The 12,069-nt window shown below is 39.0% G+C and overlaps 1 protein-coding gene across 5 annotated transcripts in view; it reads left to right on the top strand.

Annotated features, from left to right (window-relative positions):
- Positions 1–12,069, top strand: part of CFH (complement factor H) — a 127,112-nt gene that overhangs the window by 47,981 nt on the left and 67,062 nt on the right. For all 5 annotated transcript variants that reach the window (XM_084978942.1, XM_021081845.2, XM_021081843.2 and 2 more), the window contains 1 exon segment: positions 11,782–11,967. In XM_084978942.1, the coding sequence (XP_084835068.1) occupies positions 11,782–11,967 (186 nt within the window).

Below are 12,069 nucleotides of genomic sequence, written 5' to 3'. Positions count from 1 at the left end.
CCCAAAACTCCTTGAACTGATTAATAAATTCAGCAAAGTGGCAGGATATAAGATTAACATTCAGAAGTCAGTTGCATTTCTGTATACCAGCAATGAAGCATTAGAAAAGGAATACAAAAATACGATACCTTTTAAAATTGTACCTCACAAAATCAAATACCTCGGAATACACCTAACCAAAGAGGTAAAGGACCTATATGCCGAGAACTATAAAACCTTAATCAAAGAAATCAAAGAAGATGTAAAAAAATGGAAAGATATTCCATGTTCCTGGATTGGAAAAATCAATATTGTGAAAATGGCCATCCTACCCAAAGCAATCTACAGATTCAATGCAATCCCTATCAAATTACCCATGACATTTTTCACAGAACTAGAACAAACAATCCAAACATTTATATGGAACAACAAAAGACCCAGAATCGCCAAAGCAATCCTGAGAAACAAAAACCAAGCAGGAGGCATAACTCTCCCAGACTTCAAGAAATACTACAAAGCCACAGTCATCAAAACAGTGTGGTACTGGTATCAAAACAGACAGACAGACCAATGGAACAGAATAGAGAATCTGGAAATTAACCCTGACACCTATGGTCAATTAATCTTTGACAAGGGAGGCAAGAACATCAAATGGGAAAAGGAAAGTCTATTCAGCAAGCATTGCTGGGAAACCTGGACAGCTGTATGCAAAGCAATGAAACTAGAACACACCCTCACACCATGCACAAAAATAAACTCCAAATGGCTGAAAGACTTAAATATACGACAGGACACCATCAAACTCCTAGAAGAAAACATAGGCAAAACACTCTCTGACATCAACATCATGAATATTTTCTCAGGTCAGTCTCCCAAAGCAATAGAAACTAGAGCAAAAATAAACCCATGGGACCTCATCAAACTGAAAAGCTTTTGCACAGCAAAGGAAACCCAAAAGAAAACAAAAAGACAACTTACAGAATGGGAGAAAATAGTTTCAAATGATGCAACTGACAAGGGCTTAATCTCTAGAATATATAAGCAACTTATACAACTCAACAGCAAAAAAACCAATCAATCAATGGAAAAATGGGCAAAAGACCTGAATAGACATTTCTCCAAAGAAGATATACAGATGGCCAACAAACACATGAAAAAATGCTCAACATCGCTGATTATAAGAGAAATGCAAATCAAAACTACCATGAGATACCACCTCACACCAGTCAGAATGGCCATCATTAATAAATCCACAAATAACAAGTGCTGGAGGGGCTGTGGAGAAAAGGGAACCCTCCTGCACTGTTGGTGGGAATGTAAACTGGTACAGCCACTATGGAGAACAGTTTGGAGATACCTTAGAAATCTATACATAGAACTTCCATATGACCCTGCAATCCCACTCTTGGGCATCTATCCGGACAAAGCTCTACTTAAAAGAGACACATGCACCCGCATGTTCATTGCAGCACTATTCACAATAGCCAGGACATGGAAACAATCCAAATGTCCATCGACAGAGGATTGGATTCGGAAGATGTGGTATATATACACGATGGAATACTACTCAGCCATTAAAAAGGATGACATCATGCCATTTGCAGCAACATGGATGGAACTAGAGAATCTCATCCTGAGTGAAATGAGCCAGAAAGACAAAGACAAATACCATATGACATCACTTATAACTGGAATCTAATATCCAGCACAAATGAACATCTCCTCAGAAAAGAAAATCAATCATGGACTTGGAGAAGAGACTTGTGGCTGCCTGATGGGAGAGGGAGGGAGTGGGAGGGATCGGGAGCTTGGGCTTATCAGTCACAACGTAGAATAGATTTACAAGGAGATCCCGCTGAATAGCATTGAGAACTATGTCTAGATACTCATGTTGCAACAGAAGAAATGGTGGGGGGAAAAACTGTAATTGTAATGTATACATGTAAGGATAACCTGACCCCCTTGTTGTACAGTGGGAAAATAAAATAAAATTTAATAAAAAAAAAAAAAAAAAAAAAAAAAAAAAAATAAAATAAAAAAAAAATAAAAAAATAAAATTAATGACTTAAGGTGATATCTGGGCACATACCTAATCAGCAGTATCTAGATTACTGTTTGATTAAATAAAGCGATGGATGCTTTGCCAAGCTGATCCCTCATAAAAGCTGCCACAGCTGATTAACAGCGTTCCATTCTTCTGGACACTGTGAGTCTTAAAGTTATATCCTTAATTTTATGTCCTGTTCTTTCAATTAACACATAGTTATCATTTTATATATTTTATATATGTGAATATGTATGTATTTAAAATCAGGAAAGACTAAAGTTTTATTGTTTCCTAGTCAGTACTCACTTAGATTTATTTAAGTGCTATTTTTTTTGTTCTTTCATAATAAACCTTATATCTGGAATCATGTTCCTTTTCCTGAAGTACACCTCTTGTTTTCCTTTAATATTAATCTAGGATGGAAATTCACTCAAACTTTATTCGTCGAAATCTTGAATTTTTAAAAATTATTTCCTTATAGAAAATACAGGATAGAGAGTGATTGCTTTGTGCAAATTGGAGTGATCAGTTAACATCTTCTGGTTTCTGTTATTGCTGTTGAAAAGGTAGCTTTAACTCTAATCATTCTGATCCCTGATCTAACTTCACTAGAAACTGAAAGTCTATGCTACCTTCCCCCCTCACATGTGTGTTAAATATGCTCCACAACACAACTTTTAAAAGCCAGAAAATGTTTCCTCAGGTGAATATATGATAATTTGACAGTATTAATATCTTTAACATTTTTCAATTTATCCACTATAAAATATTGGAATAAACATCTTATACATAAATATCTCAGCAAATCTTTCATTATTGCTTTCGGGTGCTTTTTCAGGTCGAAATTATTTGTAAATTTACATGAGCATTTTTTTTAAAAATGTATATATATTCTTTTTCTCACATCAGCCTCCATCGTGTTCCATCACAAGTAACTGGATATAGTTCCCTGTGCTATTGCTTAGCCACTCCAAGTGCAATAGTTTGCATCTATCAACTCTAGACTCTCAGTCCATCCTACTCCCTCCCCTCCCCTTGGCAACCACAAGTCTTTTCTCCAAGTCCATGAGTTTCTTTTCTGTGGAAAGTTCATTTGGGCCACATATTAGATTCCAGGTGTAAGTGATGTCATATTGTGTCTGTCTTTCTCTTTTTGACGTACTTCACTTAGTATGTGAATCTAGTTCCATCTATGTTGCTGCAAATGGCATTAGTTTGTTCTTTTTAATGGCTGAGTAGTATTCCATTGTATGTATATACATCTTCTTAACCCATTCATCTGTAGATGGACATTTAGGTTGTTCCCATGTCTTGGCTATTGTGAATAGTGCTGCAATGAACATACAGGTGCACGTGTCTTTTTCAAGGAAAGTTTTGTCCAGATACATGCCCAAGAGTGGGATTGCTGGGTCATATGGTAGTTTTATATTTAGTTTTCTGAGGTACCTCCATACTGTTCTCCATAGCGGTTGTACCAATTTACATTCCCATCAACAGTGTAGCAGGGTTCCCTTTTCTCCACACCCCCTCCAGCATTTGTTATTTGTTGATTTGTTAACGATGGCCATCCTGACAGGTGTGAGGTGGGACCTCATAGAACTTTTGATTTGCATTTCTCTAATAATCAGTGATGTTGAGCATTTTTTCATGTGCTTATTGTCCATCTGTATATCTTCTTTGTCAAAATGTCTATTCCGGTCTTTTGCCCATTTTTCAGTTGGGTTGTTGGGTTTTTTTCCTGTCGAGTTGTATAAGTTGTTTGTATGTTTTAGAGAGTCAGGCCTTTTCAGTTGCATCGTTTGAAACTTTTTTCTCCCATTCAGTAGGTTGTCTTTTTTTTTTTTTTTTATGGTTTCCTTTGCTGTGCAAAAGCTTGTCAATTTGATTAGGTCCTATTAGTTTATTTTTGCTTTTATTTCTGTTGCCTTGGGAGACTGACCTAAGGAAACTTTGTATGGTTGATGTCAGAGAGTGATTTGCCTATGTTCTCTTCTAGGAGTTTGATGGTGTCTTGTCTTAGGTTTAAGTCTTTAAGCCATTTTGAATTTATTTTGTGCATGGTGTGAGGGTATGTTCCAGTTTCATTGATTTACATGTGGTTGTCCAATTTTCCCAGCACCAATTGCTGAGGAGACTGTCTACTTCCCATTTTATATTCTTGCCTCCACTGTCGAAGATTAATTGACCATAGGTGTCTGGGTTTATATCTGGGTTCTCTGTTCTGTTCCATTGGTCTGTATGTCTGTTTTGGTACCAGTATCACACTGTCTTGATTACTGTACCTTTGTAATATTGTCTGAAGTCTGGGAGAGTTATGCCTCCTGCTTGGTTTTTGTTCCTCAAGATTGCCTTGGCAATTCTGGGTCTTTTATGGTTCCTTATAAATTTTTGGATTGTTTGTTGTAGTTTTGCAAAAAATGTCATGAGTAATTTGATAGAGATTGCATTGACTCTGTAGATTGCTTTGGGTATTATGGCCGCTTTTATGATATTAATTCTTCCAACTCAGGGGCATGGAATATCTTTCCATTTCTTTCAATATTCTTTCATTTCCTTGATTAATGTTTTATAGTTCTCAGCATATAAGTCTTTCACCTCCTTGGCAATTTTATTCCTAGGTATTTAATATTTTGGGGTGCAATTTTAAAAGGTAGTTTTATATTCCTTTTCTGATATTTCATTTTTAGTGTACAGAAATGCAACCGATTTCTGAATGTTAATCCTGTATCCTGCTAATTGCTGAATTCGTTGATCAGTTTGAGTAGTTTTTGTATGGAGTCCTTAGGGTTTTCTATACATATCGTATCATGTCATCTGCATAGAATGACAGTTTTATCTCTTCTTTTCCAAATTGGATACCTTTTATTTCTTTTGTTTGTCAGATTGCTGGGGCTAGGACTTCCAATACCATGTTGAAAAAAAGTAGTGAGAGTGGGAATCCTTGTCTTATTGCAGATCTTAGCAGGAAAGCTTTCATCTTTTTTCTGTTGAGTATTTATTGCCATAAATTGCTTTTATTATATTAAGGTATATTCCTTCTATACCCAGTAGACTTATCATGAATGGATGTTGGATTTTGTCAAGTGCTTTTTCTGCATCTACTGAGATGATAATGTGGTTTTTGACTTTTCTTTTGTTAATGTGGTGTATAATGTTGATTGATTTACATATGTTGAACCATCCTTGTGAACCTGGGGTGACTCCCACTTGGTTGTGGTGTATGATCTTTTTTATACGATGTTGGATTTGATTGGCTAAAATTTTGTTGAGAATTTTTGTGTCTATATTCATCAAAGATACTGGCCTATAATTTCCTTTTTTGGTAGTATCTTTGGTTTTGGTATTAGGGTGATGGTGGCTTCATAGAATGTCTTTGGGAGTATTCCTTCTTTTTCAACCTTTTGAACAAGTTTAAGGACAGCTATAAGTTCTTCTTGGTATATTTGGTAGAATTCACCTGTGAAGACATCTGGTCCTGGACTATGGTTTGTAAGGAGCGTTTTTATGTCATATTCAGTTTCACTTCTAGTGATTGGTCTGTTCAGTTGATCTATTTCTTGATTTAGTTTTGGTGGGCTGTAAATGTCTAGAAAGTTGTCCATTTCATCTAGGTTGTCAAATTTGTTGGCATATAATTGTTTATAGTATTCTCTTATGTTTTTTTGTATTTCTGCTGTATCTGTTGAGATTTCTTTTTTTTTTTTTTTTTTTTTTTTTTTGTCTTTTTGCTATTTCTTGGGCCGTTCCTGCGGCACATGGAGATTCCCAGGCTAGGGGTTGAATCGGAGCCGTAGCCACCAGCCTACACCAGAGCCACAGCAACGCGGGATCCGAGCCGCGTCTGCAACCTGCACCACAGCTCACGGCAACGCCAGATCGTCAACCCACTGAGCAAGGGCAGGGACCGAACCTGCAACCTCATGGTTCCTAGTCGGATTCGTTAACCACTGCGCCACGACAGGAACTCCTGAGATTTCTTCTTTTTCATTTCTTATTTGGTTTATTGGGGTTTGGGTTTTTTTTGTTGTTGTTTTTTTTTTTTTTTTGGTCTTTTTAGGGCCATGCCCACAGCATATAGAGGTTCCCAGGCTAGGGGTCAAACCAAAGCTGTGGCTGCCAGCCTACACCATAGCCACAGCAATGCCGGATCCAAGCCGCATCTGTTACCTACACCATGGCTCCCGACAACACCAGATCTTTAACCCACTAAGCAAGGCCAGGAATTGAACCTGCATCCTCATGGATACTAATCATATTTTTTCCCACTGAGCCACAACAGGAATTCCTATTTGGGTTTTTTTCTCGCCTCTTCTTGGTGAGTCTGGCCAGAGGTTTGTCAATTTTGTTTACCCTTTCAAAGACCCAGCTCTTGGTTTTATTGATTTTTTTTCTGTTATTTTTTGAATCTTTATTTTACTGATTTCCTCTCTGATCATTATAATTTCCTTCCTTCTGCTAACTTTAGGTTTTATTTTTCTTCTTTTGCTAATTCATTTAGGTGGTGGATTAAGTTTTGATTTGAGATTTTTCTTCTTTTTGGAGGAAGGCCTGTATTGGTATGAACATCCCTCTAAGCACTGCTTTTGCAGCATCCCATAGATTTTGAATGGTTGTGTCTTCATTATCATTTGTCTTGAGGTATTCTTTAATTTCTTTTTTGATTTCCTCATTGACCCCTTGGTTTTTTAGAAGCATATTGTTTAGTCTCCATGTAGTTAGTTTTTTCTCATTTCTTTTCCTGTGGTTGATTTCTAGTTTCATGCCATTGTGGTCAGAGAAGATACTTGAAATAATTTCTGTACTCTCAAATTTGTTGATGTTAGTTTTGTGCCCCAGTATGTGGTCAGTTCTTGAAAATGTTCCATTTGCACTTAAAAAGAATGCATATTCTGATTTTTTTTTTTTGGATGTAATGTCCTGAAGGTGTCAATGAAGTCTAAATTTTCGATTGCATCATTTGGGATCACTGTTGCCTTAATGATTTCTGTCTAGAGGATCTGTGCATTGATGTGAGTGGGGTGTTAAAGTCTCCTACTATTATCGTATTCCCATCAATTTCTCCTTTTATATCTGTTAGTATTTGTTGTATTTGTCCGGGTGCTCCTATATTAGGGCCATATATATTGACAATTGAAATATCCTCTTCTTGAATGGATCCTTTTATCACTAAATAGTGTCCTTCTTTGTCTTTCTTTATGGCCTGCGTTTGAAAGTCTATTTTGTCTGATATGAGTATTGCAACTCCTGCTTTCCTGTCTTGTGCATTGGCATGAAATATCTTTTTCCCAGCCCCTCACTTTCAATTTATATGTGTCCTTTGCCCTAAGGTGAGTCTCTTGTAGACAGCGTATTGTAGGCTCTTGCCTTTTTACCCAGTTTGCCACTCTATGTCTTTTGATTAGAGCATTCAGTCCATTGACATTTGAGGTAATTATTGGTAAATATGTATTTGTTGCCATTTTAAACCTTGTTTTCCAGCTGATTCTGTGGTTCTGCTTTGTTCCTTTCTTTCTTTGGTTGGATGATTTCCTTTTATTTTATGCTTGTGTGCTTTTCTTTTTAGTTTTTGTGAATGTAATGTTTGGTTTTGATTTGTGGTTGCCCTGTTTTTCAAGTATTATAAACCCTTCTTATATCTGCTTGCTTTAGCCTGATAATCATATAGGCTCAAACACATTTCTAAAAAAAAAAAAGAGTCTAGATTTTCTTACTTCCCTTCCCCACGTTCTATGATTTTGAAGTCCTTTTTTAACATCTTTTGTTTGTCCTTTTGCTGTTCCTTGTGTTCATCATCACTTTTACAATAGTTTTTTTTCCTTTTATGTCTTACTTAAGTTATTGCTTTCCAATTGTGGTTACCTCCATCCCATTTCTTCTTATTCTTTTTTATTTAGAGAAGCCCTTTCAGTATTTCTTTTAGAATGGGTTTAGTATCACTGTACTCTTTTAAGTTTCATTTGTTGGAGAAATTATTTCTCCTCCTATTTTAAATGATATTCTTGCTGGGTAGAGTATTCTAGGCTGCACGTTTTTCCATTTTAGAACTTTGAATATTTTTTCCATTCTCTTCTGGCCTGTCGTGTTTCTGTAGTAAAATCAGCTGATAGCCTTATGGGGTTTCCTTATAATTAATACTTTATTTTTCTCTTGCTGCCTTTAGAATCCTCTCTTTGTCTTTAACTTTTGCCATTTTTATTATAGCATGTCTTGGTGTGGGCCTGTTTGGGTTCAACATTTTGGGGCTCTCTGTGCTTCCTGTATCTTGATATCTGTTTCCTTTAGATTTGGAAAGTTTTCAGCCATAATTTCTTCAAATATATTTTCAACCTTCTTTTCTTTTTCTTCTCCTTCTAGAATCCCAGTTATGTGTAGATTGGCCCACTTTATATTATCTCATAGGTCTGTTATGTTGCTTTCATGTTTTTTTCATTTGCTTTTCTGTCTGCTGTCCTGATTGGGTGATTTCCATTATTATATCTTCCAAGTCACTAATTTGTTCCTCTGCATTACTCATTCTGCCCTTTAGTGCCTTTAACTCAGTTTGCATCTCTGCAAATGAATTTTCAAATTTTTCTTGGCTCCCCTTTATAGTTTCTAGTTCTTTTCCAAAGTAAACTGCATTACTGTTTATATCCACTCTTAATTCTTTCATATTCACCCTGAATTCCTTCAGTATTTTCACTATCTCCTTTTTGAGCTCAGTGCCTATTAGACTGCAGAGGTCTGCTTCATTGTTTGCTGCTTCTGGTGAATTCTCCTGTTCTTTTAACTGGGAATGGTTCCTGAGCTTCTTCATTTCTCTTGTATTTTTCTTTTTCTGTGAGTTTAGGGAAGCCAAACTGTAGTCTTGGAGGACTATTTCTATGCAAGAGTGCCCCTTTGTATTTTGTGGGGCATTACTATTTATTTTTGATGTGGGATTTTGGATATTTGCTGTCTCTTTCTTCAGTGTGAGCAGTGTATCCCCTTGGTAGGGTGCTGGGTGTGTCTCCAGGGAGAAGGAGGCAATGGGCAGAGGTAGTAGTCAGTGCCTGGTTGCTGGGCTCTTGACAGTAGCAAGGACCTGCAGGAAGTTGGCACAGGATACTCCTAGTTGCAGGACCCTGGGAAGTGGTAATGAGTCTCAGGAAGATTTAGGCAGTGCCCAAGGCATTTGGCAGTGGCAGTGGAAGGGTATGTGAGTTCCCTGGGAGCGAGAGCAACAATGGGTGGTGTTCAGTTGCAATGCCCTCCTCTGTAGTGCCCTCTGAGGTGATTGAGGCCACAAGTGGTGGCTGCTCAGGAAACCCTAGTGGCAGTGGGCCACACCCACTGCTGGAGTCAGAGATAACTGTAGAGTTTTGCCCCCAGCACCTGTAGACCATGCAAGAAGCACCCCATCCCACTTAGCCCATCCAGGAGTTGCTGCACAGGCTGCTCCTAGTTGCAAGGTCCTGGGAAGTGATAGTGATCAAGCACCGGTGGGCACTGCCTGGAGCATTTGGCAGTGGCAGCAGCAGGGTGGGTGTGTTTCCAGGGGTGTGAAAGCATCAACGGGTGGTGCTCAGTTTCAGTGCCCTCTTTTTTGCCGACCTCTGAGGTGACTGGGGCTGCAGGTGGAGCCTGTTCACAGACGCCTAGTGGTGGCAGGCCATCCTCCCTCTGGTTTCTGAAGTGACTGCTGTGATTTGTTCCCACCACCTGTAGATTATGCAAGAGACGCCATGTGGCACCTAGCTCCCTGCTGCCCTTAGTCCACACAAAAGGTGCCTGTCCACCCATAGCTCGTACAAGAGGCATTTGGTCGCCCATAGCCTGAGCAAGTGGCCTCTCGCAGTAGCCTGCGCCAGAGATGCCCCACCCTCTGAGAGTCAGTGCATGTGCAGGGAAAGAGATATCCTCCGGCAGCCTGCCCCTCCTCCTCTCGCCCTCCCCAGCAGTGGTGCCTTGCTTCTCCTGCAGGCTCAGACCTCCTCCACGGTTTCCTCAGCTGCGATGTACTCTTCCCTGGACGCTTCGGCTGTCTCCACGCAGCCAATCCTAGTCCTCTCCCTGGAGCTGACCTCCAGAGCCTGAGTCTCAGCACTCAGCCCCTGCCTGAGTGTCTCAGGATGTGGTGTCCAGGGCGGTGGTGCAGGTGATCTGTGCGGCTCTCATTCTGCCTGGCCCTCCTCAGTCCAGCCGCCATGCTTTTCTCTCGGACGTTGAGGTCCCTCCATGTCAGCTGACCTCCCTGTCAGCGAGGTAGCTTCCCAGGGTGTGGGTTTCTTTTCTCTTTCACAGCTCCCTTTCAGAATGTTAGTCCCATCTTGATTCCTTTTCTCTCTCTCCCTTTTTGTTCCTTTTGTTCTACTCAGTTATATGGAGGGTTTCTTGCCCTTTTGGGAGGTAAGTTCTGCCAGTATTCAGCAGATGTTCTGTGCAAATCGTCCTATGTGTATTTGTGGGTTTTTTGATGTATTTGTGGGAGATGGGGAGTGTGATGTCTCACTCCTCTGCCAGCTTGATCCTTCTCCCTACATGAGCATTTTTTTTTTTTTGTCTTTTTGCCATTTCTTGGGCTGCTCCCGCAGCATATGGAGGTTCCCAGGCTAGGAGTCGAATCGGAGCTGCAGCCACCAGCCTACGCCAGAGCCACAGCAACACGGGATCCGAGCCGCGTCTGCAACCTACACCACAGCTCACAGCAACGCCGGATCGTTAACCCACTGAGCAAGGCCCAGTGAGGATCGAACCCGCAACCTCATGGTTCCTAGTTGGATTCGTTAACCACTGCACCACGATGGGAACTCCCCTACATGATCATTTTTAAGCATCCTTATAAATATCACCAAATTGCTTTCTAGTAAGATTGGCTTTTACACCTCTAATTTCGTTTAGTAGTAATACTTATATCATTTCATTTTCTATGAAATTGAAGGCCATTTCCTTTACATTTTTGTCATTGAAATTTGTCAAAAATATCATTTACATTTAATTGTCATGTCTTTGATTTTTAGTCATTGTTATGTTATTGGCCAGTCTTAAGAAAATGATGTATTGTCGTCTGATGTTAATGTTTTTGTTGTTGCAAGAAGTTCTCTGTTCTCTTGTGTGGAAAATAATTTTGTAGTTAATTTTCCTTTGAGTTTTGCATAGAGATCTTCAAAAATAGAATTTTAATTTTAAAATATTCTAATTGTGTATATTCTTTTTACAATTTGCTTTATTCTCTGTGATTCTGAGATTTACTCACAGTTTTCAGAAAAAAGTAAGGATTCAACTTGATTCCATTTCACCTCCAGTGGGTTTCAGTTTGAGATTGTCCATCACATTCATACCGAAGACTTGACCTCTCCAGGGCCCAGGTTACTGATATTCAAGAGAAAATACAGAGCACAGAATAGGGAGGAGAGCAGCCTGTACAGGAGTTTGATGAAGATTTCAGACACTTGGACATGTCCTCTCTTTGAATTTAGTACCTAATTTCCTTGGTAGAGCGAAAACACATTGTGAACAGACACTTTGTCTCTTTATTGTTTTTTTCTTCAGCTTAGAACAGGGCCCAGTGTTTTCTAAATCAATGAAAGACACTGTAGAATGCAGTGCAGCTGTTAAGAATACAACTACCTGGAAAGTTTTCTTACAAATCTATGTAGGTTTAATTTCTGATATACTTTGCATGTCTATTAGGACATACATTTGGATGGACCTGCATAGGTTTTTTTAAAAGCCAAAAATAACCTAAACATACTGCATAGTTATTTCAACAACCATTTTGTTTTTACATTTTGTAGACTGTAGAGAACCTCCTCCAAGAAAAGAAACAGAAATTGTATCAGGTTCCTGGACTGAACAAACATATCCAGAAGGCACTCAGGCTACATACAAATGCCGCCCTGGATACAGAACACTTGGGAGTATTGTTATGGTGTGCAAGGATGGAAAATGGGTGTCTCTTCATCCGTCCAGGATATGTCGGAGTAAGTAATTCCTACATTTGCGAAATCTATAAAAAAATTTTAGTTGTGAAAATTCTGAGTGATATTGTAGCCATACTGGCTGAATAATATCACCATTGTCAT

This window comes from Sus scrofa, chromosome 10 (assembly GCF_054392235.1).
Source record: "Sus scrofa isolate SSC_HxYL_T2T_F1_AM1 chromosome 10, Sscrofa_HxYL_maternal_Yorkshire_Landrace_v2.0, whole genome shotgun sequence".
NCBI lineage: Eukaryota > Metazoa > Chordata > Mammalia > Artiodactyla > Suidae > Sus > Sus scrofa.
The sequence above is the reverse complement of the archived record's forward strand: the minus strand, read 5'-3'. Positions and strand labels throughout refer to the sequence as shown.